The sequence below is a fragment of the Cotesia glomerata genome, linkage group LG6 (genome assembly GCF_020080835.1).
Source record: "Cotesia glomerata isolate CgM1 linkage group LG6, MPM_Cglom_v2.3, whole genome shotgun sequence".
Taxonomy (NCBI): Eukaryota; Metazoa; Arthropoda; class Insecta; order Hymenoptera; family Braconidae; genus Cotesia; species Cotesia glomerata.
The window spans coordinates 6,948,693-6,976,646 of NC_058163.1; the positions used below are offsets into that span (position 1 = coordinate 6,948,693).

General features: G+C 29.6%; 1 protein-coding gene across 2 annotated transcripts; it reads right to left on the reverse strand.

Annotated features, from left to right (window-relative positions):
- Positions 1-1,069: 1,069 nt before the first annotated feature.
- LOC123266992 lies at positions 1,070-27,906 on the reverse strand. Of its 2 annotated transcripts, XM_044731453.1 has the most exons (9): positions 24,915-27,902; positions 22,778-23,025; positions 22,513-22,690; positions 18,048-18,277; positions 17,648-17,967; positions 16,674-16,785; positions 10,267-10,449; positions 3,413-3,655; positions 1,070-1,343 (listed from the first exon to the last, which is right to left on the reverse strand). In XM_044731453.1, exons 1-9 carry the CDS (start codon positions 27,535-27,537, stop codon positions 1,263-1,265), a joined length of 4,218 nt encoding a protein of 1,405 aa, XP_044587388.1. In that variant the 5' UTR covers positions 27,538-27,902; the 3' UTR covers positions 1,070-1,262. The 2 variants fall into 2 exon arrangements, with proteins under 2 accessions (XP_044587388.1, XP_044587389.1); XM_044731454.1 differs by lacking the exons at positions 1,070-1,343; positions 3,413-3,655; positions 16,674-16,785 and having other exon boundaries at positions 10,314-10,449; positions 24,915-27,906.
- Between the last annotated feature and the right edge of the window lie 48 nt (positions 27,907-27,954).

A 27,954-nucleotide genomic window follows, 5' to 3' on the forward strand; every position in this document is an offset into this window, starting at 1 on the left:
TATTAAAAATGACCCAGTGAATCGGGTGTTCACGGCTAGTAACAATATAAGGATAAATTTCGTCTTAACCCGTCAGAACTCACGTGAATTTTAGTTTCTCACTTGCACTACAGCGCCGCTCTATAAGTCGGATTTTGTTGCGTGAGCAAAATACTCATAACGTGAGTGCTGACGGGTTAAATTTACTAATTCTTAAAAAAAAATTTTTTTCAATAATAATATTGATGATAATAGATTTTTAGTAAATATATGGATTATTTAAAATAATAGTAATATCGTTGAATTTATATACACTACCGACGGAAAACTTCCGGACAAGCTTCTTGTTTATTTTTTAATTTAAATATGATACATTAACACATTAACTTGATCTATAAAGAAAATGCTATGTTATTTTACAAAGTGTGTACGATCGTGTCTTTGACTTCCTTCTTGAGTTGTTTTACTTTTAATAATTGTTTTAATAAATTTTCATCTTATCCGGAAACTTTCTGTCGGCAGTGTATTTATATATTTTTTGTCAATTTTACCACAACTTGACCGAAATACTTATATAGCATAAGCAGGTCTTGACGTCAAACTGTAGAGCAACATATAGGTAATCTAACTGAATAATTGAAATCGCTTGCTTTTCCAACTCTTTCAGTTAAATTGGCTTCAAATTGCGGATGTAGATTGACATCAAGTTTCAGCTAAGGTGTCTATCAGGGTAAATTTTTTTTTATATTTTTGATCTGCCTTACCATTATTAAATATGAAAATCCGCACTTGTTTCTTTGCGTGGTAAGATAACAATTGCTGTTAAAGAAGAAATGTGTAAACATTTAATTATCGTAAGGTGTTAAGTTTTTATCTCAGAACCATTTTCTACCAATCAAGTTTAAATTTAACCAGAAACGTTAAATTATTATTTAAATCTTTTAATTAGAATTCTAATTAAAATTTTTATTGATCCCACCTGTAATATAAGATTTCAAAATTTAAAAATACAAATAAGAAGATAATAATTTATAAACAAATATTTATTGTAATGTAACACCAACTTAAAGAATATAAAATCATTCCACTGTATTGTTTTCAGTAATAATAATTAATAATTGTAAAAAAAACTTATTCTATTTATTGTTATTGCATTGTCCCATCCTGACACTATCATCATTAGATCAACATTACTTTTAAGCAGAAATTTAATAGTTATAGTAATAGTAATGAATTATATGTTAATTAATCATTTAATCATTAAGGAAGAATGAATTGATCGCTCAATGACAGTAATTGCAGCAAGGGTGGCATTTTACTCCGTTTTGGCCACATCGACATCCGCCTGAGGTATCACCGTTACCCTGAAATAAAAAGTATAATTGATATATTTATTTATGGACTTTAAATACATTAATTGAGGAGAATTATTAATGGATTTCGGTATTTTTATGGAAATTAAAGAATTTATTTAATAAATTTTATGTGCAAGAAGTTTCAAGTTTATTAATTTTTATTTAAAACTCCAAAATTTATATTTTTAATAATTTGTAAATGAAAAATCACTCAATTTTGAAAAATAATTAAAAAAATTTGTTTATCAATTTTTTTCTCTTAAAATTGAAAAGAAATGTAAAATTTCTCTCTAAATATTTAAGGATTTTCCAAATTTAATGAGAAATTTTTTACTAAAAATGTTTTAAAAATTATCTAATTTAAAGTGATGAGAAAAATAATTTGATTCTCAAAGAAAAATCTTTAATCAAAAATATAATTTTATAAGTATGGTCATCTTGGGTTATAAGCTAAAAAATTTTTGAACAAAGAAAAATTTATTTAAAAGAAGAATTTATATGTGAAGACAATTAGTATTGATGACCATAATAAAAATCGCGATTATGATCACAACAACAATAATCGCACACTGTAAAAAAAGCGGTGTTAAAATGGACTCATTTTAACACCGCTATGTAACACCTGTGTATTAACACCGGTGTAGCGGTGCTCTTTTGCGGTGTTAAAAATCCGATGTTAAACCGGTATTACACCGGTTTAACACCGATATTACACCGGTTTAACACCGGATTTTTAGCACTGCAAAAGAGCACCGCTACACCGGTGTTAATACACAGGTGTTACATAGCGGTGTTAAAATGAGTCCATTTTAACACCGCTTTTTTTACAGTGCAATGATCATTATTCTTTATAATCATTACAACGATTAATGTTTGACCCAGTTATCATTCTCTTGTACACGGTGAGAAATTTCTGTAGAAATTTACTATGCATACATAATAAGACTGAACCTTAATGACTCAATTCAAAATATTACCATAAAAATTTAAGAATATCATATTGTACCAATCAATATTTACTAGGGACCATAGTAAATTTGACCATGCAACTGTTACATAAACATATATAAAAAATTTTCGTAAACTGACAGAACAAAAACTGTTAGTGTGCTTAAAACTTTTCATTATAGTTCCATAGTAAAATTTCTGTTGCTCAGTCGACAATAAAAATTTATAAAAAAGCTTCACATTTAGTCACGTGTACTCGGTTTAAATTTAAAATTGTGACTATGAAATTTTCAAATGTCCCATAGTAAACGTATGCGCGTCAGTCGCGACGCGCGCTCTTTCATTTTTTCGTGCTGCTTTGTTTTGTCAACATAAGTCTACAGACGCTATCAGTAGTGGTTAACGGTGTTATGAAAATTGCAATAAACATTAAGTTTTAAATAAATATTAGTTTATAAATCCATCAACACATGAATAGTTAATAAAAATTTGTAAGATTCATAAATAATAAAATATTTAATAATTTACCGTGAAAAATTAAAATGAAAACAAACATTTGATGGTTAACCTGCAACCGACACTTCTAATAATAATAAAAAATAATTTAAAAGTTATATATTGTGTTTATAATTATTCATAATAAAATTAACTGCCAAAATAAATCCTACGTTCATTGTTAAAAATGAAAAAAAAAAAAATAAAAAAAAACTATATTTTAAAAAAATATTTTTAAAAATTATTGCAAACAAAAAAAATCTTGTTTGGTTTGATATTTTTTTTGATTGCTAAAAACATTTTTTACTCTAAAATTTTTTATTTTTTACAGACGTTTTCTCATTTTTTTTTGCTATAGTACATTCGAAAATTTAAATTATTGCATATTTCATTTTACTATGGTACATTTCAATTTCTACCATTTACTATGTCTGATTTCATTTGTTTCGGAAATTACTATGGGCCATTGTAAAATTTTATTCTGAGTCAATAAGGTTCACTACTAATATGCACCATTGTAATATCTAAAATCCATGCAGAATAAAAAATAATGGAAATTTCTCACCGTGTATCAAATCGCATCATAATTCTTCCTTAAATAAAAAAAAAAGTAAAACTAAAGAATTAATAATTACCCCAGGTCCCCAGCGTGGTCCTTTGGTGACCCAGCATATTTCAGTTTTGCACATTGAGCACCTCAACCAGTCACACCCCATTTTCTTCATTAAAACAACATCACAAGTAGGACACGCCATTGCTTCGCCGCGCCTCAACATTTCAGCTAACATAGCTGCGGTGCGCTTAGATTCTTGATCACTTTCTTTGGATATCCTCACGTCATCTTGGTATTCAAAACAATTCTTGCCTTCATGAATTACCTTTAAATACAAGAAAATAAATTAAAAAATCTCAAATTTGAACTATCACACAAGACCATTCTATACAATTTTTCTACACTGAGAGAACAGTTTATTTAAATCAAATAAGACTTGTTTATTATACACTCGCTATTACTCGCCCGCTCCGCTGGGCGCTTTATAGAATTGCATTTTTAAATCTAGACTTGAAATTTAATTAGAGTATTGTTTTAACTTGCACAGATTCCCAATTCTATCGAATTGGCATGTACCTTTTATCCATGTAATTATTCTAGCTAATATTCATTGTAACTTTCAATGTGCAATCATTATAACATATCTGTGTCTTTCTTACAAAACTGAATAATAATTGATATGAAAAAAAAAGATTCATAATGAGCATTGAAAGTTGCAGTTAAAGAAATTGCAGGTCTCATAAGTCAAGAAATCTGCCTAGTATATTAACATAACTAATAGAATTAAAAAATGTATTTTAAACAAATGACAATCGAATAGAATAAATTTAGTTACAATAAAAATTCATTATTTTTAAGTAAAAAAAAAAAATAGGTTTCAGATAAGTAATCACCAACATATCATATATTAAAACCTTCTCCGAAACACGCTGCATTTTATAGTATAAGTATTATTCTGATCGGTTCAGTAGTTTTCACAGTATAACCGAACAAAAAAACTGGCTCTCCATTTATTAGCATAGATAGATAAATCTCTTATTTAAATACGATCAACTAATACTTATTTGACACAAATAAATGAATTTATTTGAGACAAAGATAGGGGAAGGACGGGCAAAAAGGATATGTTAATTTAAAAATGAAATAACAAATATATATTATAATCATATCTATTCTTAACTTTGGCTATTAATTTTTTGGGTAATTGAAGTTTATAATTAAAGTAAAATAAAAATAAAAACAAAGAAATTCTTCTTCGAAATTAAAAAAAAAAAAAAGGCAACATTATCCGTTTTGCCCTACCAGGGCGGGCAAAATAAAAACTCAGGTCGCGCAAAACGAATATTGATTGGAAAATACATGTTAATCAAAACAATCGTCGCAAAAATATGAACAGCGTCCAGAACATGAAAAAAAAAATCAAATCTGCATCATCCTTAACAACATTAAAATAATCACTGTATACTTACAATTTAAAATTTTAATTTTTTTCCTAAATTTCAATATTTATTTTTAAAAAATCTCACAAGTGTGCAAAACCAATGTTTTATCGATAACGGTAAGTGTAGTTACATAATAGATTGATAGATTGCAGTCTAAAATGTTTCTATCGATCGACCAGCGATTTAAAATGATTATTCATTTTACCCGCCCTCTCCGTCTTGCCCGTCCGTCCCCTATGGTTTATTCAGTGTAATTATTTGAATGAAATAGTGATTTGTTTATAGTTAACAAATCTTTCTTTAATACTCTAAAATCATATATGTCAGTCAAATCAGAATTGGTAACTATAATCAAATATGATATTTAAATGTCTGTAAAGAAATCATACACGGAGAAAAAAGTATTGCTATTGTAGCGATCCAGTGGATCGTGAACGTAGTATTGTGATTAGCTCAAAACAGTATTGTCATTTTCACAATATTATAACCTGATATACTCAATACTTCGGATACATATATTCACTTGCCGTAGTATGTGAATATGTCAAAACGTATTGTGATTCTAAAGAAACGTTTCCTTACTACGGCGAAACGGATCGTGCTTATCACGATCCACGACGCCTTCAGCGCCACCACGCATAACCAAGTCTGAAACTTATGAGTGGATTTGTTTACAATTTTGGTGATGAAATAGTGATAATTACATAAATTAGTGAATTAATAATAATAGCGATATAGATGATTGGGTTGTTGATAAATTACTCGAGTGAAATCTTGAAAAACTTGTGTCGATTTTTGAAGGCTAGTAAAGAAATAAATCTTCCTATGTTAACTGTGTTAATGCTGTGTCCGTGGTTATTGTATATAATTCTACTGCGTTGATAAGAAAAAACAATGTATATTATATATTGTATTAAACAAATAAAATTTTTTTTTTCATAAAAGTCTTTTTTAGCATAAATGATTTGATCCCATACTAATTTATACAAACATATGTTATTGTATGAAATATGTACAGTAATAAAGGAGTGAAAATTCCATTAAAAAATTTTTTTCTTGTGATAAAAATATTTGCCGCTTTTAAATGAATACTTCGATAATACAAATTTCTAGACTAATAATAATAATATTTGTTAAAATAAAAAAAAAAGTCATATGAGGTAAATTCCAACAGTACTGCTGTAAGTCATTATTTAAACATTTTTAAACCTAACTCAATTCTTGACTGTCATAATCTACACAAAAATTTTTAACTAATCAAGCTACAAAAGGAATTTGTATTCATGTTAATAACAATAATATACCAAAAAAATAATAATCTGCAATAAAATATAATTAATATTCAATTCAAGACAACTAATCATCTATAAGCCATAGTAATATAGACACTCGATATCCAAATCTATGTGGATCGTGATAATCATGATCCACTAGATTGGGCATATGCACATCTAAAGTATAGTCATGTGGGGATCGTAATTATCGCTATACTGTATCGTGGTAATAGCAATACTTTTTTCTCCGTGTACTTTGTAATATATTAAATAACATATTTTTAGGGTTACGAAAATTATTAGGTGAGAGTTGAATTTTAAAAGTTTTTTCTCACTATTAAATTCATCAGAAATTTATGTATATATAATATCTATAGATATTAAATTACGCAATTATAGCAGGCAACAATAAAGGTATTAAAATTACGATAATTCAAATAGCGACAGTAGCGACTCAAACGTCGTATAATTGATTTTAAATAAAATTTTTTAAATATTAAGGGGGGACACCACTGTGACGATCGAAAAAAAGATGTGATTTTCGGGAATTTTTTTGACAGGGAAAATAAAGGAATTTGGGGATCGGATTTTTTTTATTTTATTAAGGATACATTAAAGACTATTACCTTGAATTTTTATTAAAAAATATTTAATTATTACAAAGTTATTAACAATCTCGTAGAGCACTAGAAAAAATTTCCCCCTCCTTGGTCGGTTCGATAACTCAAGAACGGATCATTTGAAAATAAAAACCCAAATTGCTTTTTAATCAGTAGAGACGTAGTTATCATCACACGTACGGAATTTGAAAAATTTTAATTTTTAAAAAAATGGCGACTGATTGAAAATTTTTTCACTATTCTTACTGTTTTTTTTTTTGTTTTAACCCGGCTAAAAAAATCTTTAAAATAAAATTTTTTTAAATTCCGTATGTGCGACGGTAACTACATCCTTACTGATTAAAAAGCAATTTGGATTTTTATTTTCAGATAATCCGTTTTTGAGTTATTGAACTGACTATGGAGGGGGAAATTTTTTTCTCGTGCTCTACGAGATTGTTAATAACTTTGTAATAATTACATATTTTTGGAACGAAGTTCCTTATCGCGCGTTGCGCAAGGGGGCTAGACAGAAAAAATTAAGACCAAAAGTTGTAACGATATTTTTTGCCATAGTTATAAGCCGTGCGGCGTGCGCGTGTTTCTTTGTCTGTCTGTATCTCTCTCTCTCTCTCTCTCTCTCTCTCTTATAGAAAGCAAGCCAGTTATTTTCGTTTCGTCTTTCTAAATAAAATAAAATCCGAACAAAAACAGTTTCACTGTAAAAAATTGCGCCAAGTCCACGTTCATAATACTATTAAAAAAAAAAAATTTTTTCTTCACAAAAAGATATAAAATAAAAAAAATTAAAAAATCCAAGTAACCGATATGATTTTATATAATTTTCGGAAATTTATGACCCAGATTTTACTTTTTGTATTTGAGTATTTTAGTTTATTTTTATTAATTACCTAAAAATTAATAGAAACAATTATTGTTATTAGTGCGGCGATTATTATTTAATTATTTTATTTATTTAGTTAATAATATTATATTATTGTTACTGAAGGTATGATTAAATTAAGAAATTAAGCGTGTGAGAAATTATTATGAAGCCGAGCCAATTAATCGAGCAAAAGAAATTAATTGTAAAAGAAATTAAAAGACTGGGAAAATTATTCTAAGTTCCGAACAAGATTTAGTATGGGAAAGCGACGAATGGATATATAATGAAAGACATGACGATTATTATTTTGTAAGAAATAATTTAGGTAAGCGAAAATTTTATAAGTCCCAAGCAAGATTTAGTATGAGAAATCGACGAAGGGATAGAGAATGAAAGAAATTACGATTAAAATAATAAAGAATTGTGAATTTGACGAAACGAATGAATGGATAATGAAAGAAATGACGATTATTATTTTGAAGAATTGTGTTTGGGAAATAAAAACTTAGAAAATTTTCGACGATCGTTGAGCTTGCGCGAGCCTCGATAGATGGCGAAGATGTTTCGTTTGTAGTGATGATTCAAAAATATGTTAAGTTCCGTTTTGAAAATAATTTTGAAATGCAATTCTTTCTCGGGAGAATTACTCGGACGAATACTCTTCACCAAGTAATTCTAGAGGATGATACTTAACCTGGAGTCTGACCAAGGTTCAGGTAAGTATCGTGCACCGACCGGATGAAAGTGCTACTCCCCGTGCCGAAGCCTTCAGCTGAGGTACGGTAGGTGATCATAAGCCGTGTAGGTGGGAGCGAGGAGGATACTCTCCACTTGCTCTCAGAGTAGAGTTTAGGACCCCACAGGGATGACGGCTAGTCGCCCTGAGGGGGGAGGGGGTGTTATTGGGAAACTAGTTAGTATTTTGTAGACCGCGTTTTTGAGTTTGAACCGTGAATACCGTCGTGTATGTTTGGATAGAAAGTTTCTATTGTATTAGTGTATATTGCTTATATTGTTTCTTGATTTTGAACCGCGTTAATGATTTTGAACCGTGAATATGTGTGAAAAGAGTGTTCTAATGTATTGTTTATATTGTTTAATTTGCTTATATTGTTTATATCGTTTATTAACATGATCAGGCCAATAAACAGGTTTCCTTTTTCTTTCATTTATTTAAAATGAAGTGTTTTGTTTATATTTTGTTATTGATAATGTGATCCCCGTTTATGACCCTGGACTCCGGCGAGCAAATTTCGAGCCGGGGACTAATTAGATAATTATATTTTGAAAACGTGGACGTTACAAATTAAAAAACATTTTGTTGTAAAATTAAAAATTAAAGAAATAATTTTGAAACGTATTTAGTGTGTGTGGTTGCAAAATATTTTACTTTTTATGAAATTCATAAAATCTATTCACTAGGACTTGAAAAAATTTGACATAAACAATGACGCACACCAAGTACGTTCCAAAATTATTTCTTTAATTTTCAATTTTACAACAAAATGTTTTTTAATTTCTGAAAATTATATAAAATCATATCGGTTAATTAGATTTTTTTATTTTATATTTTTTTGTAAAGAAAAAAAAATTTTTTTTCTTAATAGTATTATGAACGTGGACTTGGTGTAATTTTTTACAGTGAAACTGTTTTTGTTCGGATTTTAGTATTTTTTGTAATAATAAAAATTGACAATTGGTACCAACTTAAATCTCGCGTTGGCTACATTTTTCATAGCAAACTATCCCCTTGAAGCTACAGTTTATGTATAAATAATTCTAGTGCACTCTGGCGGGTGTAGATGCAAGCTATGAAATATCTTTTTTTAACTGTAGTTTCCCATCTATTGGAGGATTATCATGCATTCTCGGATTATTTAGTCTGTGGCAGATCACTTTACCCATCGAAAAAAAGTCAGGATCGAAATTTTTGCGTTGCTATAGTTTGTGCTGATTAAATTTAATAATTTTAAGTAGATTAATTGTTATAATTGAATAGAATTAATTAATATCAGTAAAATAAGTTATGAACTACTGTTATAATAGACAATTTAGGAAAAAAAAGTACCGTAGAATTAAATAAAATTTACAACCTCAAAATACCGGTCTGCTTACAGTAAACACAGTCGGTAGTCTAGCGCTCCGTTTACAACGGAATTTTTGAACGGAACTTGGCGCCAGATTTTACCGAGTCTGTGGATTTTATTACAATTCCTTCACTAATCTAAAGGAACTTCGTTCCATCCGGGTGTCCCTTGACACCTCTCAAGTTTTTTAATAAAAATTTAGGGTAATAATCTTTAATATACCCTTAATAAAATAAAAAAAATCCGATCCCCAAATTCCTTTATTTTTCCTGTCAATAAAATTCCCGAAAATCACGTCTTTTTTTTTATCGTCACAGTAATGTTCCCCCTTAACAAATTTTATTTGAATGAAATAAATAAGCAAATTTAATCAAATAAACAAAAAAAAAAAAAATAGTGTTTGGTTCAAAATGATCTATATTTAAATAAAACAAATTTATTAATATTAACTGAATATTAACTACGTATTTTTAAGTTATTTTTAATTAATCTATGGATTTAAATTAAACACTGTTTCCTTATTTTAATGATAAAACTAGATATTAAACTGTAAAAAATTTGTAAAGAGAATTTGCAGTCCCAATTCTTTTTATAGTGTATGAAGAAACTTTATACTATTAAAAATTATAAATTAAAATATTTTATTACCCGACATGTCAAGCAATTATTTTTGTTGCAGACAGGACACAAAAAGTTATTAACGTTATCATCGTAGATGCACCACCCCGGACAATCTGGTGTCTTACAATGAAATGCATTATGACCAGCATTATTTTCAGCTTGCGCAACTGATTTCGCTAGATGTTGTTCATAAATTTGCGGATTCACCAACTGTAATACAATAAATATGATTAGTATTTAAAAAATAAACAACAAATTATTTTTTATTAGCATTTGCAATAAATAAATTGTAAAAATAAATTTAATTAATTGCAGCCCTGCACAATGGTGATAAAACTATTAAATTATCTTCTTCTGCAATTCTTTTGTTGGTGTACAAACACAAATACTCACTCGATATTTTAATAGAATTTTTAATGTTAATGGAAACCGGAATTGCTAACCATTGAGACTCAACACTGAATAAATCATTAAATTTACGGAATTATTTCCCATAAAATTTCAGTAAATAAATAAGCTACCTTTAAATTATTCATCAACCGAACAATAAATTAGTAATGAAACAGTATATTTGGTTTTTTGTGTATAACTACTGTCGAATGATAAGCTAGGAGATTAAAAGTGCCGTCGCAGAGGGAAATGAAATGTTGCATTAAATTATAATGATTCGCGGTAAATACGCTAGTCTGTTATATTTACGCGGAGATAATTAATGAACTTATTACTGTATAGGAACATACATTTCGAGTTTTTGTATCTCATTTGACTCGTGTTTATCCACTGTTACTTTACATATTAGATGAGGAATTAATTCATTTGTTTTTATACAAGCTTATGAGGTGATTTTTTCGCACGTCACATAACGCGTAGCTTTATCAAGGTAAAGCTTTTTTTCTAATTTGAATCCTCACTTTTATATTGCAATTGTATTACTCGTAAAAATGATTTCGTTAGATTAAAAAAAAAAAAACGGAATTACTGAAAAATATAGAATTCTGTGAGGTAAGTCTGCGCATTTAAGGAGGTTCAGTGAGAAATCAATTTTCTCACAATATTCTTTAATTTTTGAATAAGCGTACTTTTAAGTGTCCTCTATACGAATAAATTTTTTTTTAATAGTCCTTTCGGTGCTGATTTTCGAAATATTAGCAATTGAAAATTGTCCATATAACATGTATTCCCTATCCTGACCGTAGTTAGAGTGAACATTTTATTGAATATCAACCATGCTTTTCTTAGGATTCTTTTGAAAAACTGAGAATATTTAAATGAAGTTATAAAAAGTATTTTTTATTAAAAATAACATAAACGAGTGGTATTCATTTTTTTATAAAAAATGTTTGAAGTTAGCGACTTTCGATATTTTACGTGAGTAGAAGTAAGTGAGCGATAGTCTTTAAAGAGAGGCAGCACTAGTACGTGAGAAAGAAACCAACAGCCATAACCTCTATTGGTGTCTTTTTCTTGCCAATGAACCTCCTTAAGCATTCAAACTAGTGTCAAAATTGAACAGTAAGCATGAAAGGAAAGTAAAAATATGTTTCTAATAGAGTGTTTCTTTAGATAATAATTAAATTGAGGAATTAAGTCTAAAACCTTAACACTTCCCGTGAAAAAATTTTCTGATCAGACTATATCAGGTCTGATATAAACCGTCCATATCAGGCCTGATATGGAAATTGGCCATATCAGACTATATATGACTTGACATAAGTATATCAGACTATGTACCCACCACGGTAAAAAAATTATATATCATTATATTACATAATTATAAATGAAAAATGGCCCTATATAATTATGTATAATTATATATAATTATTTCCATAGGAAAAAAAAATCGGCGTGAGTGGGAATCGAACCGTGGACCTACCGCTTGAAAGACTAATTCACTACCCGTTTACCTAAGAGACTTACTTGGAGAACGAAGTTTATTATAACTACAAGTAATGCAAATCGTATACATGATTGATTCGTAGTGAACAAAATTTTTTATCTAATTTATTAATTATTAACTGTCAATATTTATATATATTAATGGTATCTATATGGGATTTATAAAATTATCTATGCATACATGAAATCGCAAAAATGATTCTACGATATATTGTTAAGGTACTTCGTTGCTTTAGAATTTATAATTTCTTTGAAATTAAAAAAATAATGGAGTTAAAATCAGAATTGAAAGCTTAAATTTTGATAGAATTATTTGTTTAGTATATGGAACTATATATTGCTGGAGGGCCTGGCTAACAATTTTTGAACTTGGCAAAACTAATAATTTTTGTGAAATTAAATTTTTTTTTAAGTTCCTATTATTTTATCCGAAAAATACTATATATTAAAAGATAGTTAATCATTGGAGTAACAGACTCTTAGATAGAAAAAGAGCATGTTTTATGGTAATCACAAAATACCCACTGGAGTAAAAAAAATTATATAGAATTCTATATGATTCACATATAATTTTATATGAATTATATATACATTTATATAATTATAAATGAATCACATATGCTTCTATATAGTTAGATATGAATCATATAAAATGATATATAGTTTTTTTTACTCGGGTATGCTTTTATATGAGTACATAAGACTACTTATGTGCTGGTAAGGGTATGAGTATATCAGACTATATGAATCCATAACAAGTTATATCAACCCTGATCAGGGATTTCTTCTTCAAGTTTATCAAAGTATATATAACTTTATAAGGTTATATCAGGACCTATTAAAAAATAATGTAAAATTAGATATAAGCATATCAAGCTATATCAAGTCTGATATAGACATATCAAATTGATAAGGCTTGATCAGGCCTGATATGGCCAATTTTCATATCAGGCCATATCAGGACATATCAAAAATTAAATGTGGACATATCAGATCATATCAGGCCAGATATGAACATATCAAAAATTTTTATATGGCCTTATCAGCTCATATCAAGCCTGATCAGAATATTTTTTCACGAGTTCAGAAAAAAAAAAACAGACCAATCTAAATGATTCAAAATGCTCACACAGAAAGAAAAATTTCTTGACTGGAGAACAAAATTCTTGGCTCAAGAAAATTTTCGGGTGCCTGAAGGAAGACCGAAGTTGTGTTGGCCGAAATAAAAATTTTTCTTTAAATTCTATTCTTGGTGGAAGTAATTTTTTCTTAATTCAAATTATCATAAATACTTGATACAATAAATTTCTATATTTTATCAAGATTTTTAGATACTTTAGGGAAGAAGTGTCACCTACTTCAGCTGAGAAAATTGAATATTTGATACCAATTTTATATTATTTTAGCGTCCAATTATACATATTGAATGAAAAAAAATGATTCAATATCATTTGATCTTCTCATTTGACATGTTAATCAATAAAAATATTAATGAAAATTTACTTCTATCGATATATTTAATTTTTTGGAGCAAGAGAGAAATTTTCTCAAGACAAAAAAATTTAATTTTATCAAGAACTAAATATTTTGGAGCAAGAGTCTGAATTTTCTCAAAACAACAAGATTTTCTTGACTTAAATAAATTTTCTTGGATCAAGATACGTATTTCTTAAAGCAAGAGAATTAATTTTGTTGGAATAAGTGAAATTTCTTGTGTCAAAAAAAAATTTTTTTTTCGCTCAAGAAAATAATTAGGAAGAAAAATATTTTCTTGGCTCAAATGAACCTTTTTTTCTGTGCAAACTTACCCCGTACTGCGGGAAAGTGCACATACTCGTGTGGGGTAAATTTGCGCAACTAAGAAAAGTTCGTGGATTGTTAATGCCCTAAGCAGACTAATTTTGATTATACTAACATAACTTTATTGAGACATAACATAACTTCAAATGTTATGCTAAATGAGAAGTTCAAATACATTAATGAAAGAAAAAGAATGAATTAACTTGTCACAGGGTTTTTATTCCCTGTGTGCGTCCCTCCCTGCGCCTAAATTTGGCAACAGATCCACACTCGGTGTGTCTCTGAATTTATTATTTTATATTTATTCATTAATTTATTTATTGAATTTAATATTATTAGTATTATTTATATTTGAAATTTCTAATATTATGGTTATTAATTTAAGAATTAATTTTATCTTTATTCCAGACATTTATAATGAATTATTTATAATTTATTATTATTATTATTATTTGTGTGCATTGCCGTAAATCATTGGCATATAGTACCTAATTTTACTATGAGTGATAAATCATAGCCTTTACTCGCACGGGTGAGGCCCTACAATATCGATCGCGAGCAAAGAGTTCATTGAATTAGGGAAAATGGCTAGAGAGGCCCTTGTTGTCGAACACGAGGCCTCGAACGGTTTACGGTGACAAAAATTGAGCAGACACGCGGTGGCCCGCTTGGTGTGAGGTAGACACGCGGGACCTCCGCTATTGTAAGGAGTGTGGATTTGGTGCCTTGGTTTGAGTTTCCTTTTTCTGGTGAGTACTCACAAGTTGAGATCAATTAATATCCGCACACCGCTGTCTCCTGGCTTAAATAAATTATTCTTTTACTGTTTAATTAAAATCACTATCGATTGATCGGGTCGATCCCGTAGCGAGTAAGGATTATCATAAGGGAATATTTGTACCTGTCCCGAAAGCCGCGTGTTGGGTCCTCGATACGGTCAGCAATGTTTATAATTATTATTGTCAAATTGGGTTTATTATTTTGCGTCATTGACAATTATTATTGTCAAACATTAATTATTATTACAAGTATTATTTTCAAGCGCAATTCAGATTTAATATTCTTAAATTTTAATTACTGTTACGATTATTGTTTTGATTGCGGTTATTATTATTCTCGAACGCAATATTGTAAAATAAGTTGGAGAAAAATTTATATGTTAATCAAGAATTCCATAAAGGATTTATTTTGTTATTTAAAGGATAAATTTAGTTTTAAGTAACTTCGTTTTTGAATAAATAATTTATTTATTTTTATTGAAATTTTCTGATCCATTAATAATTACTGTATGAAAGCTGATTCCCGGATTCTTTTCCTATGACTCATCTTCCTATCTTAGCTAAATAATCTAAGATATTAATTTATAATTATTTAGTTATTGTTTTTGATTCCAAATAATATCCTAATCTCGACTTTGATTATTTCGTGATTTATTTTCCATTCTCATTAATTTAAATCGTTAATTGATCGTCCGGCGCGGCCCCTGGAATTTTTATTATTTTTGGTAATTTTCATAAAAAATTACCTGGCGTCCAAATGTGCACTAACCCAGCCTGAGGGGTTTCCGGGTTAATTTTATTATTTATTAAAAAGGGCGAGCGTAAAATACCCTACCCAGCCGATATCTCCGCCATCGGTCGAATTAAGTTAAATTTTGGGAAAAAGTATTGTAACAAACTTTCGTTACTATCCGCAGTACAGTATGAAAATTTTTACCATGACAGCAAATTTCACTTTATGGCACAAGATTCTTAATATTTTCTTTTTTAAGTAAACGAATGATATCATATGAGTCTTTCTTACGTTAGCTAATTTTCCACCGGCAAAATTAAAACCTTTAATTTACTTACACTTATCACAAACTTCCCCCTATTCATTCATAAATAAAGAGGTTACGTACACTTACTCGCTGCGCACAGTAACCTCCCGTAACACTATCTTAGTAGCAATTAAGTTTACTTAAGGTAATAAATTTATCAGTTCTTTTATATAAGTTAGCCAAGTTGCAATAAAAAATCAATTTGTCATACCACTAAATCAATTAGTTGTCTTAACAAAGTCAGCTGATTCATAATTAACGCAAGTGCCTTATATATCTCATCTAGAACACAATTTCGAAACATTGGAAATTAAAATTACGTCACTATTTATTTAAATCACAAATTTTCATACAACACTCGACAAGCTAAAACACATTTTTTGATTTTTACTAATTTTTTTTCTTCTTTTTTGTCAGCAGGAAAATAATTTTTTCTTCCGTTTTACTTCATAAGTCAGCAATGCAATTTATGTTCTAGTAATCACGATATCAATGTCAAACAATGCTTGCAATATTCAAAAATCTGATTAAAAATGAAATTCATGCATGAATTTACTGAAAAATGCAACAATACTTTTTTGTTACAAAAACATTAGCTTGCTCAATGGATTAATGACAATAAAAAAAAAAAATTGTCCTTCAAAAATGCAATAATAAAACATTCCGCTCGAAAAAATGGGATTATAAAAAATTATTTTTCCAAATATTTTTAATTATTGATAAAAAAGATGATGAAAGCCGATAAATAAAGCCGTTATTTTATTATACTGTTATTATTATTATTATTATCATTGTTCGAGGAATAAAAATAAAAAATTGACAACCAAGCTGTAGCCAAGCAACACCTACGTTCACTCTCCTATTTATTTTTTTTTGTCATATAATAAAATAATAATAATAATAAAAAAATATTTATTACAGCTTTTATCTCACGCTCCTGCAGTGTTGATTCACAGGTATAGTCTGAATCTCGATATGGACATTTCACTTCCGCTTCATTGCAATATTTAATTGTGTTTTCTATACATCCCCTAAAGTAGAATATAAAAATAAAGCCAATATTAATTAAATGAATAAATATATTTATAATTTTTATTGAGTATATTTTCTTATTAAAGCGAAAATAAATAAATCAGGCTGGTCGCTAAAAATTAATTTTTCTCTTTGAATGATAATTTTTTCTAGTAAAAAAATTTTAGGCAAAAATTTAGAGAAAAATTTCAAAAATGTCAATTTTATTTTTATATTTCATTATTTTGTAACATTTTTTTAATTATATTATATCGAAAAATTAAATATTATTCTTTTCTAAATGGAGAAAAATTATTTTTGAAAATATTTGTTGCTAAATTACAATTAATTGTAACAAAGTTTTATGTAATTAGTTAAATATTATTTGTAAAAATATACTTTAATGACATTTATAATTTTCTATACTATGATCCATTATATTATAGATATGTTGTAATGTTAAAAAATTATAAAAAATAAATTATATAGAAAAAATTAATTAAACATTTCATCTTATTAAAATAGAATAATTTTCAAAAATATAAAATTTATAATAATATTCCAATGATAACAATACGCCAAATATCATAATAATTCTCTTCTATGTTTGCGGTGATATGTATTAAAATTTTTTTATTTTACTGAAGATTCCAGTAAATTTAACTATCATAAATTTTAAAAAGTATTCCTGTGACTAATAAATGATACAGTAGTATTTTAGAGTAAGAAACGATCCAGTGATTTTTCTCATGAACTTAACAATAATTTTTAAAGAATATTTCTTTCCATGTACACAATTACCCAATTTCGTGTTTCGTTTAAGAACAAAATCATTGAAATTTCTAGCTTACAAAAAATCAAAAACAACTTAAACAAACATACCTGCAAAATGAGTGCAAACAATCCCTGAGTAAAACACCCTCAAGTGGATCGTAAACAACGAAGCAAATCGGGCACTCGATGGGTTCAACATTCAAAACAATATCACAATTTTCAAGCATCATTAATTGCTTATACTGTTCCATTTTGTTGACATCATCATTTTTCGGGAGAGCAACAGCTCCTTGATCCAGTGCATTGTCAAAATTTCCATTTTCCTCTCGTTCGTTAGTCAAATCACTATTTACAGTTTTTTTAGCATCTAAGTCCTTAATCTTTAAGTCATTGTTCTCTAACAAAATCTGATTATATTTATTCACAGCCTAAACGCAAACCAAATTGCAGTGTGTTAGCATTCGTTCAGTTAAAATTGATATGCATTGATGAAGAATTTCAATCCTACCGTGTCACCTTTATTTCCGTTTGGAAATAATGAACTTTTAGGTACTGAATCATTTAATCTCAATAAATATTTCCCATGATCTTCTTTAATTACTTTTTTGTTCGGATTTTCCGGATAATAAATTGTTTTTTTGATTTCTGGTTCTTTGTTAGTTGAAATTTTTTCCGGCAGCTGAATTTGATCCAATACCTTGGTAAATTGTTTGTTATTTATATCGCCGATCTGTAATTCTATAAATTTATTACCTATCAATTACTCAATCATGCTTTATAAATAAGGGAGCGTTCTGGTACAGAGGCATTAATTTTAAGGGGGATGGCCACTGTGAAATTTCGAAAAAAAAAATTTTTTTATTTTATTAAATCCAAGTTTATAGATTCAAAAATATATATCTAGAGTTCGGTATCAAAATTCCGAATATTTTCCGAGTTATAGTCATTTTTGTGACAGCGCGTCAAATGACTTTACAAGCGTGGCACTCCGACGCCAACGCGTTTTTCTCGAAACTGCTTTTTTTGAACTGATGAGAACTGTAATTTCCATAAATATGAACCGATTTGCAACTTATTTTTTTCCCCGTATTCGTCTATTCAGTAGCTATAGTTGCACGTAGAGGATTTTGGAAATTTTGATTTATAAGATTTTTTAGGGCTGTTTGAATCCAAAAAAATGAGGAAAAAAAACGAAAAAATTTTTAATATGTCGCCATTTTTTTTTAAATTTAAATTTTCAAAATCCCCTACGTGCAACGATAACCACATGCATGCAGATTACAACGCTCTTTCGTTTTTTTGTTTTAGATAATCCATTTTTGAGTTAGAGATTGTATCATGGATTTTTCAGAAAATGTGTATAAGTGCAATATGTAATAGAGGCATTTGAAGACTACAAAATTGATTGACCTTGACGTGTTGAGAGTACAGTACTACTTCAACTGCTTCGCGTTATGAGGTGTACAAAATATTTAAACCCAAACAAAAAAATCTAAAAAGTTACAGATTGGTAAAATTGGGGGACTTAAAAAATGACGTTAAATGTTCAAAATTAAAAATAAAATATTTTTCACTCAAAATTTGGGTCATCTTATAAGTGCACAGTAAAAAATTTTGCGTCATTGCGTCAAAAAATTTGGTGTTAAAAATTTTTATGTTAAATATTTAACACTTTTTTGTGTAGATTTAACAGAATAAATGTTCAATTTACACATAAAAGTATTAAATATTTAACATTAATTTTTTTAACGCAATGACGTAAAATTTTTTAATGTTTTTAGGGTTTTCAGTCAATAATATTGTCCTTGAGTCAAGATAGCCTTTTATTTTTATTACATGAAGTTTTGAAAACTCTTTATAAAAAAATATTTTTGAGAATTTGAACTTTAAAAATATGTAAAAAATATATTTTTCGTAAAACCCTAGACCAAAATACTCCCTTAAATGAAAGGATTTAATTATTATCAGTATTTATCATTGATTGATGCGTTCATTTGAGCTTCGATGCATTATAGGATAAATTAATTATTTTTGGACATCCAAACCAGATTTCGTTACATTGATTTTGTTAATAACTGAAATGTACTTCACGTGCAATATAATCCATTCAGTTTTCGGCTGAGTATAATAATGGTTATCATTAAAAAAAATGTATAGTATGATATTATAATTTTAATGATCTAATTGAAACATTTGTTCGAGAAAGGATTATAAAAACAACAATTTTTTTATGAGAAAAGCCACTTTGAAAGTTCCGCGTTGGTAATTAATTAGGACGGCCTTTATACCAGCAAGTGCTTATTTTATACTCTAAGATATTAAACTTGGCAGTTTACGTCATGAAAGATATTTACTTTGATAATGTCGTAAATGTAATAAAATATGCGAGGAAAAGGGTCGGGTTGGCATCTTGAAAAAAAAAAAACATAAACTTGAACTTTTTTTTGAAAAATTTTGTAGGAACTGATTTTAGAGGATTTTGAGGTCTGTAAGAAGTTTTTTTCGTTTCGTCAGCTTGCATAATTTAAATCTATAGACAAAAAATTATAAAAAATGCCTTTGACAATAAATTAAGCAACCATATTTTTTTTCATTTCTATTAATACTTTTTTTTTGATAAATTTTTTCGATAATGGTTTCTTTTTTAATTGTTTAAATTTATATTGTTAAATTCATTGAAATAATTTTTACTTAATTTAAATAAAGCTATTCTTTTGTTTATCTATTATCCAAAGATAAGTATTGATGTTCTTCTCTTCAGAAATTAATAATTAATAATAATAGAATATTTGATCGTCAGCGAGTTTCTTCTACCAAAAAATTGTTAACTGAGTAAAAATATTTTTTTTTCTCAGTGTAATTTTTATAATCTTAAAATTCAGACATATGAAACTTGTTTCAGCTAATTAAATTTGATTTTATGGTAGTAAAAATTAACTCCGAATTTACTTCCGATTTTTAACAGCGTAAATTTTTTTTTTAACTTCATCTTCAGTTGTTGATGCCGCTTATTTTTCTCTTAATATAACAAAAAATCATATGAAAGAAAGTATCAATTGATTCATAAACCCGTGTAAAAATCATCTGATATCATGATGAGGTTCCTTATAAATATCATAATGAATCTCATATTTTGACACAAATATGAGATTCATATAAAGTCCATATTAATATACATTTGATACCCGTAATAAGTAAAATATTTATGGGAACAAATTCTTTTTTTAACTAGATTATAAAATTTTTATTTTTCTTGTTGAATAAAGAAAATTTTTAGTAATTTGATTATGAAATTATTGTGATATTAACATGCATTCATAATTAAGTGATGGTCATATCTGCATAAAATCATAATGATTTCATAGTGATATTGTTAGCCTTTTTAAATCATGATATAAAATTATTGAGTTATAACTATACAGGAAATAATGAAAATTAATTAAATTAAAGAAATTTTTAGGAGGATTTAAATTTTTTTCAAAATAAAAAATAATTATCTTAAGACGAAAAAATTTTGTCACTCAAAAATTTTTTTTAAACCAAGAAAGTGTTTTTCTAAATATTCTTTTAAGTTAAGAAAATCAAGAATAAAAGTAAAGTAGTTCAACAGTATAGTGCATGATAAAAATACTGATTTTCTCAATTATTATACTTTTCCTCTGATTAACAGAGAAAATGGAAATTTTACTCATCTACTTGAAAAAAATTCGTTCCCCTAAGTATTTGACTTATTTCGAGTTTTAAATGAATATTGAGATGGCTTTTATATGAATCTTATATTTGTGTCAAAATATAGGATTCATTATGATATTCATAGTGAACCTCATCATGATATCAGATGATTTTTGAACGGGAATCGTCTAATTTTTGAATCACTTCAATTATTGTTTAGAATAGTTAAAGTTTATTACAAAAAAAAAAAAAATTAAGAAAACGGTTGACCCTAAAGGCCATCCCTGCAACTTCCCGCTAACTCCATACCTAAACGCTCAACATTTCACTTATTTTATTTTTGAGCTCTTCGAGCTCAAAAGTACAATTTCTGTGTTATTTTGAGTTCACCGAGCTCAAAGAGATAGCTTCTTTATGCATTTAAGCTCTTCGAGCTCAAAAGTCAGATGGAAGTTTGATAAAATACTATTTTTTGAATTTTCAAACCGCAATAACTTTTGAATGAATGAACCGATTTTTACGCAGTTGGTGGCATTCGACGCAATTTTTGAAACCTCATAACATATTTTTAAATTTTAATTTAAGAGCGGAATAGTTTTTGGAATTGATCGATGCAACCGTTTAGAAATTATTGCAAAAAAACGATTTTTTGAAAATTTTATTTTTGAGATTTCTCAAAATCTAGCGCACCGAATTGATTCAAATTTTCACGAAATTTAATGGCAATGATACTCTTTGGATCGCCACCTATTTCGATCCGATCGGTCAAGCCGTTCAAAAGTTATAAGAAGTTTACACACACACACACACACACACACACACACACACACACACACACACACACACACACACACACACACACACACACACACACACATACAGACAAACATACAGATACGGACTGGATTGAAGTAATGCTAACGCGGTCCCCATTCAGTCTTCCCCGTAACATCTATGGGGAAAGAGAGAGGAGGATGTTTAGTCGGTATTGTTGTCAATAATATTGACTTCCGAGTCCGACATACCCAGGACAAACATCTCGTCCTGGTATACGTAAATGTATTTGACCTCCTCTATGAAGAAAAAAAAAAAAAAAAAAAAAAAAAAAGACATACAGACACCATCACGGGAATAGTTAGGGAAGCTTCCTAGGACCTCGAAACGTCGAGATTCGATGAAAACTCGATTTTCGTAAAACGGGGTGAAAACAATAACTTCCCGATTTTTTAAAATCTTCGATTTTCTTAGCGGGAAGTTAAAAATAATAATAATAAAGATACTTAAAATGAATGAAAAATCACCTGGTGCAACGAGGTAGAGAAAAACAGGCGTTCCTTCAATAGCATTAAGATCCTCAAGAGTAGCGTCATCATTTTCCGCTAAAGTTTTTCCAATAATCCATCTCTGTACATTACCCGGTATTTCAAACTCATTAAAAATTTTAACTTTCAATTGTTTTACCGTCATTGTTATCGGTAGCTGAAAACCAATATAAAACACATCAATTCTGGATGTCATCGAACTTTTCTCTTCTCGCCGTAAAATGTTTGGTTTTCATTACATTACCTGAAGTGGTATTGGTCCTTGATGCGCTAATCTGTCTTCGATATACATATCAACATTCAATAAATTATCCACCTTTGGGCGTTGTCGAACTACTGAGCATTGAATTTTAAGTCGGGCCAAATCTTTAGCAAGACCCGCGGCTTTTTGGTGGTTTCCTGAAGCTATGGCGCCTTCTAGTTTTCTGAGTAAACGATTCACAGCCAGAGTATTCATATTTTGAGTTTGGTCTTCTATATTGTCTGTACTTTCTAAAATAAACGTAACTTTATTAATTATTAATTATAAATTTTCTGCCATTTTCACAATTTTCAAAATTTTTTATTTGTAAAAAGAATTTTCTCATAATTTACTTTGAAAAATTTTTTAAAAATTCAATACAATTTTATAATTGATAAAATTTAAAAAAATAATTGCATTTTTATAGCTTTATGAAACTCTAAAAGAATATTTTTTTTTTTTTTTCAATTTCAATTTACTTACTACAATACAATTTTTGTAAAATTATGAAACTTGTTTTTACTATTAAATGAAGCATTTTATAATATTATTTTTATAAATTAAAAATATTTATTTTCGATACATATGCGCAAAGGTAGGGATTTTGACGGCTTGAAGTGCCCGTACTGAAAAAAAATATATGCTGGGGCAAAAAAAAAAAAGTATGTGGCGTATACATTTTATATGTGCGACGTATATGTATTTTTGTCAGCATATATGCGCTTATATATTTTTTCAGTGTGGGTGACGTCACAAGTTTGAGGCTATGGGCGCATTATTATCAAGACCGAGTTATTTATCCGGACGAGCGTAGCGAGTCGTGCAGAAAGGTCGAAACAGATAGCGAGAGAGAATTTACTTTTCGATACTAGTGCGAAGTAAATTAACTAAACTATAGATTGCCAGAAATATTATTCTTTGCGCCCTCTGTGTGTTGCTCGAAAATCCAACTTTCGCGGTTGATATGTCAAAAAAAAATTATTCAGAACTACATTTCTTTTTTATTAAAATTTTTAAAAAAAAGTCAATCGTTTGATCAGTATCATTTTAAGTTTTTTTATAGAAAATATTCAAACTTTTTGGAATTTCTTTAAAATTTCCAAAATTGTGTTTTTCGGATTCCAATTTTTTTTATCTATGAAAAAAACGAATAATTTTCAACATAGCTTCTTTCTTGTAAACACCTCTTATTGCCTAACGTTTAGAAAAATTGAAAATTTGGAAATAAGATGGTAGTGTAATCAAAAAACTAAAATTTTTGCAAAAAAGAAAAAATTGTCTTGCATAATTGAAAAAAAATTTTTTTTTAAATTAAAAATCATCAAGAATTAATAAAAAAAATTGATAATTTTTAACAAAAAATAGGTGTACAGTTTTAAACTGATTGATATTTTACTTGGGACTTTATTTAATTTGGGATTTCTAACACTAGCACTACGAACGCCATATACTGTAGTTATTTATTTTCATCGATTAGAGAGAGAAGTGAATAAGAATACTCGCCGTATAAGCAAGGACATAACCACCACTTTTATAATTTGTGTTATTTGGGGTACAATGTCAATTTTAAGATTTATTTATTGCAGTAAACCGCGAAAGACTTAAATAACCATTTTTAATACATCTAAAATAATTATGAACTTATAAAAAAAAACGGGCTAATTAATAATGATTGTCGACAGTTATTGTGTTTTTTGTAAAGCAAATCAATCATTGACGGCTGTTTATTTAGAATATAACGTTGTTCATTAATAAATTATATGTAAATAATGCTAGAAAAAATCACACATAAATTATCTACATGTTTGTATATTCGTTTGTCTATTGTTGTAGACTGAAAGCAGTAATGATGAGTATTTTTGTGAGAAATCTCGTAAAATTTTAAGTCGAGATTAAAACTGCCAGCGGTCACGCTGGTAGCATGCAAAATAGTAAATAGATAAACACTACCATCCCTGTGAAAATAAATACAATTATCCTTGAATTTTAAAATATTCTACGCCCCAACATATGGAGTATCAACTACAAACCGTAACAAAAAGTACGACTAGCAACGTTGAAAAAGCTCAAGAAACTTATTCATAAACACTATAAATAGCCCAAGACTGTGAATCACTTTAAAAACGTACAACGAACTCACCAGAGGCTTTTATAAATTCCACTGGATATTTATTATCATCACTTTTAGCATCAGGTACTAGAATTTTGTGCTTCTTCTTTCTCAAATCATCCTCATTATCATTAATAACAACTCTATTATTAGATATGATCTGATGATTTCTAGACGGGAGCACCAGCGCATTGGCGTAAAGTGATTGTTCCATCACATTAGCATACGTATTGTTATCATTATCATCATCATTAGGGTGATTAGTGATCTTCATTGTCTTGATAGCTTCGATAGCTGCGAACTCTCTTGGGCGCATCAGCTGAAAAGTGTTTTTGACAAGTCCTTTTTTAGCAGACCTGCCACTGGTCCGATAGATGACATCATCCTTCCATTGTTGAGAAGTCGATGGCCCCGCAAATGATGTAGGATTGTTCAGCACCTTTCTTAAGTTCCCAGAAGTCTGAACTGCTGATGATACCTTGCTTTTATCAGCTTCGCGATACTTGTTATCTTTTACCACAAACGACGAAGCTATTGATGATGTCGTCGGAGCCACATGGATCACAGGCGGACTAGAAATAACAACAGACTCGCATAAATTACCCGCCTCAGAACCTTTCATAGATTCTTTCAACGATTCTCGGCTCCGCTTGTTTACTTTAGGCCGCTTAGGTAACGAATGCTTCATCTCTTTAAGCATCTCTTTCAAATCAGCAGTCACTTTGTCATCACTAACACCCGTAGCTTTGCTATTTTTATCAAACTTCTTTATATCACCATCTGATTTATTTTTAATTCCCTCCTTTTCTACCAAAATATCCAAAACTCTGCTAACTTTTTCCGCTGATGAATTAGATTTTATTTTCGGTTCCTCATTTTTCAAATCCAAATTCAATTGACGGTCGATTTCTTTAAACAAATCGGTAAACTCCTTTTGAATGTCCTTGTTACTCTTGTCCTGAGCCCGGTAGACTCTCGGGGATTTTTTGTACTCAATTATCTGCTCATCCAGAACCGTTTTTTCCCGGCGAAACACAATCGGGCTATTGATTTTCACTTCACTGTCCTTCGAACCCGTTGAAACGATACTTTGCAACGCGGTCAGCCGATTCGTCACGTCATTGATCATCTTCTGAGGTTCTATCACTTTCTTATCACTTTTATCAACAGTACTGCCCGTCAAAGTGCTCTGCAGAAATGAAGACCTTGAAGCGTTGATGGCACTTCGAGGACTTTTGTTAGAATTTCCTGGAAAGTACCTTGACAAATCAGGAGTTTCTCCCACCTGCTCTTTATTCGATGACGTTCCAGGGTTCCATTGACGTTCCAACTTCGGCGACATGTTTTTGTTAAAGAAATTTGAATTCACGGTCACTTTAGTTATGTTACCGATAGCATTGAACTTGGAAATCAACGCACGTGTTCCCCGTTTCGGGGAGCTTTCGATAGACGACGTCACAATGTCTTGAACAACTTCTTCTTGATTGTCATTGTACTTATCGATATTTTCTATTTTAACAGACGAATTGTGCTGTTCACTCATCGCTGCACGTGTCTTAGCCTGCTCTTCTTGAACAATAGCCGCAGCTTCTTTGTCCAGCTCACTGATATTCGTCAAAATACACAAACCCGACTTCCTCTTAGTGTTTCGCTTGTCATCTTTTACGTCACTTTTTTCCCGAAAGAAATTAACTTTTGTCGCTAGAACATCACTTTCTTCACCACATTCCTTATCAATCTTCTTGCTGTTTTCAAAAACACTTCTCTTATACCAAGGTCGCGGAGTAGCACTAATTTTCACTGGACTACTTGCTTTCTTCAACGGACTATCAACCTTCGGCACCAAAATACCACCACGGAGCACCAACGTATCATTGCTGATCGGATTCTGCTGAGATTTTGTGCTAGTTTTCTGCTTTTGGTTCATCATATCAAACTTAGTGTTCGAATGAACCTTTTCTGAATGGATTCCTTTGTTCATATTATGGTTCTGATTCCAGCCGGGCGGCTTCGGAGCCTGACGTTTGCGTCTTTCGACACTGCTGACACTTTCACAAACACTTATAGGTCTAGGTGGCTGAGGTGCGCGTCTTTTGCCCCTCACATGCAGACGTCTTTGTTCAAACTTTCCATTAGAATTGGTCCCGGCTGAGTTCAACCTGGTCAGATTGTCGCAGGAGCCGAAATTCGTTGAGCAGTTCTGCAAGGAGTAACGAGTCGTTATGTCGCGCTTTTGGGACAAAACGTGAGCTGGCAATGTCCTGGTGACATCTAGCGAATCTGGAGTGTCATTCTTGTGGATTATCTTAGCTGCACCGGAACCAAAAGGTCCTAGGTCCTGGTTGTGCTTCAGAAGATCAAGTGTCACTATTTCGTCATTTTTTTGAATTTTCCCTGAATGGAATGCAAAACTCCTTACTGTTGTGGTACTGTAAAGCGTGTCAACACTTGATGTACTAGAATACGCACTTAAATTCTGTGGTTCTTGTTTTTCACTGGTTTTTGGCTTGAACCACTTAAACAGCGAAAAACGGTTTGGGTTTTTTATTGTTTCATTGCTGTAGTGATTTGGTTTCGGTGAATTATTATTGATGACATCTTGTCTTTTAGGACTTTGTGCTTCCTCACAACCGGATCCACTGTGTTCTACCATTCTCTTGCTATTCTTTGTTCGTGCTTTGCTTGGACAACCCCACCATCATCCACCGGCAACTGTTTTATCCTTTTTAGATTGATCTTTATATAGAATAACTTTTTTCACACTTTGATTCTTGATTTTTTATTGGAACTTTAGCTTTTTTTGTTGTTTATTGATTACGTAAGGATGGTTTTAATTAATCACTTGGCTAGGTTGATCAGTAACCGCACGGCTGTTTTGTAATTAAAATACCGAATGAGTAGCTTTTAAATTCTTGATAACTTTTTCAATGTACGATGGTTTATACTGAAGTCACGACAAAGATACCAGAGAGTCGCTCGAGTTTGTTGGAGACTTTATTATTAGATGTCCCCTTTCCTCATACCCCGTTGAGTTATTTTAATGTTCGACTTACTTTAAAACGATGTAAGA

Excerpts from the sequence above, each read along its gene's own strand:
- LOC123266992 (XM_044731453.1), bottom strand. The coding sequence starts at position 27,537 with ATGGTAGAACACAGTGGATCCGGTTGTGAGGAAGCACAAAGTCCTAAA. Across the intron at positions 16,786-17,647 it reads TGTTTGCACTCATTTTGCAG|GGGATGTATAGAAAACACAA; the intron begins GTATGTTTGTTT and ends ATTCTACTTTAG. Across the intron at positions 1,344-3,412 it reads GACCACGCTGGGGACCTGGG|GGTAACGGTGATACCTCAGG; the intron begins GTAATTATTAAT and ends TTTTTATTTCAG.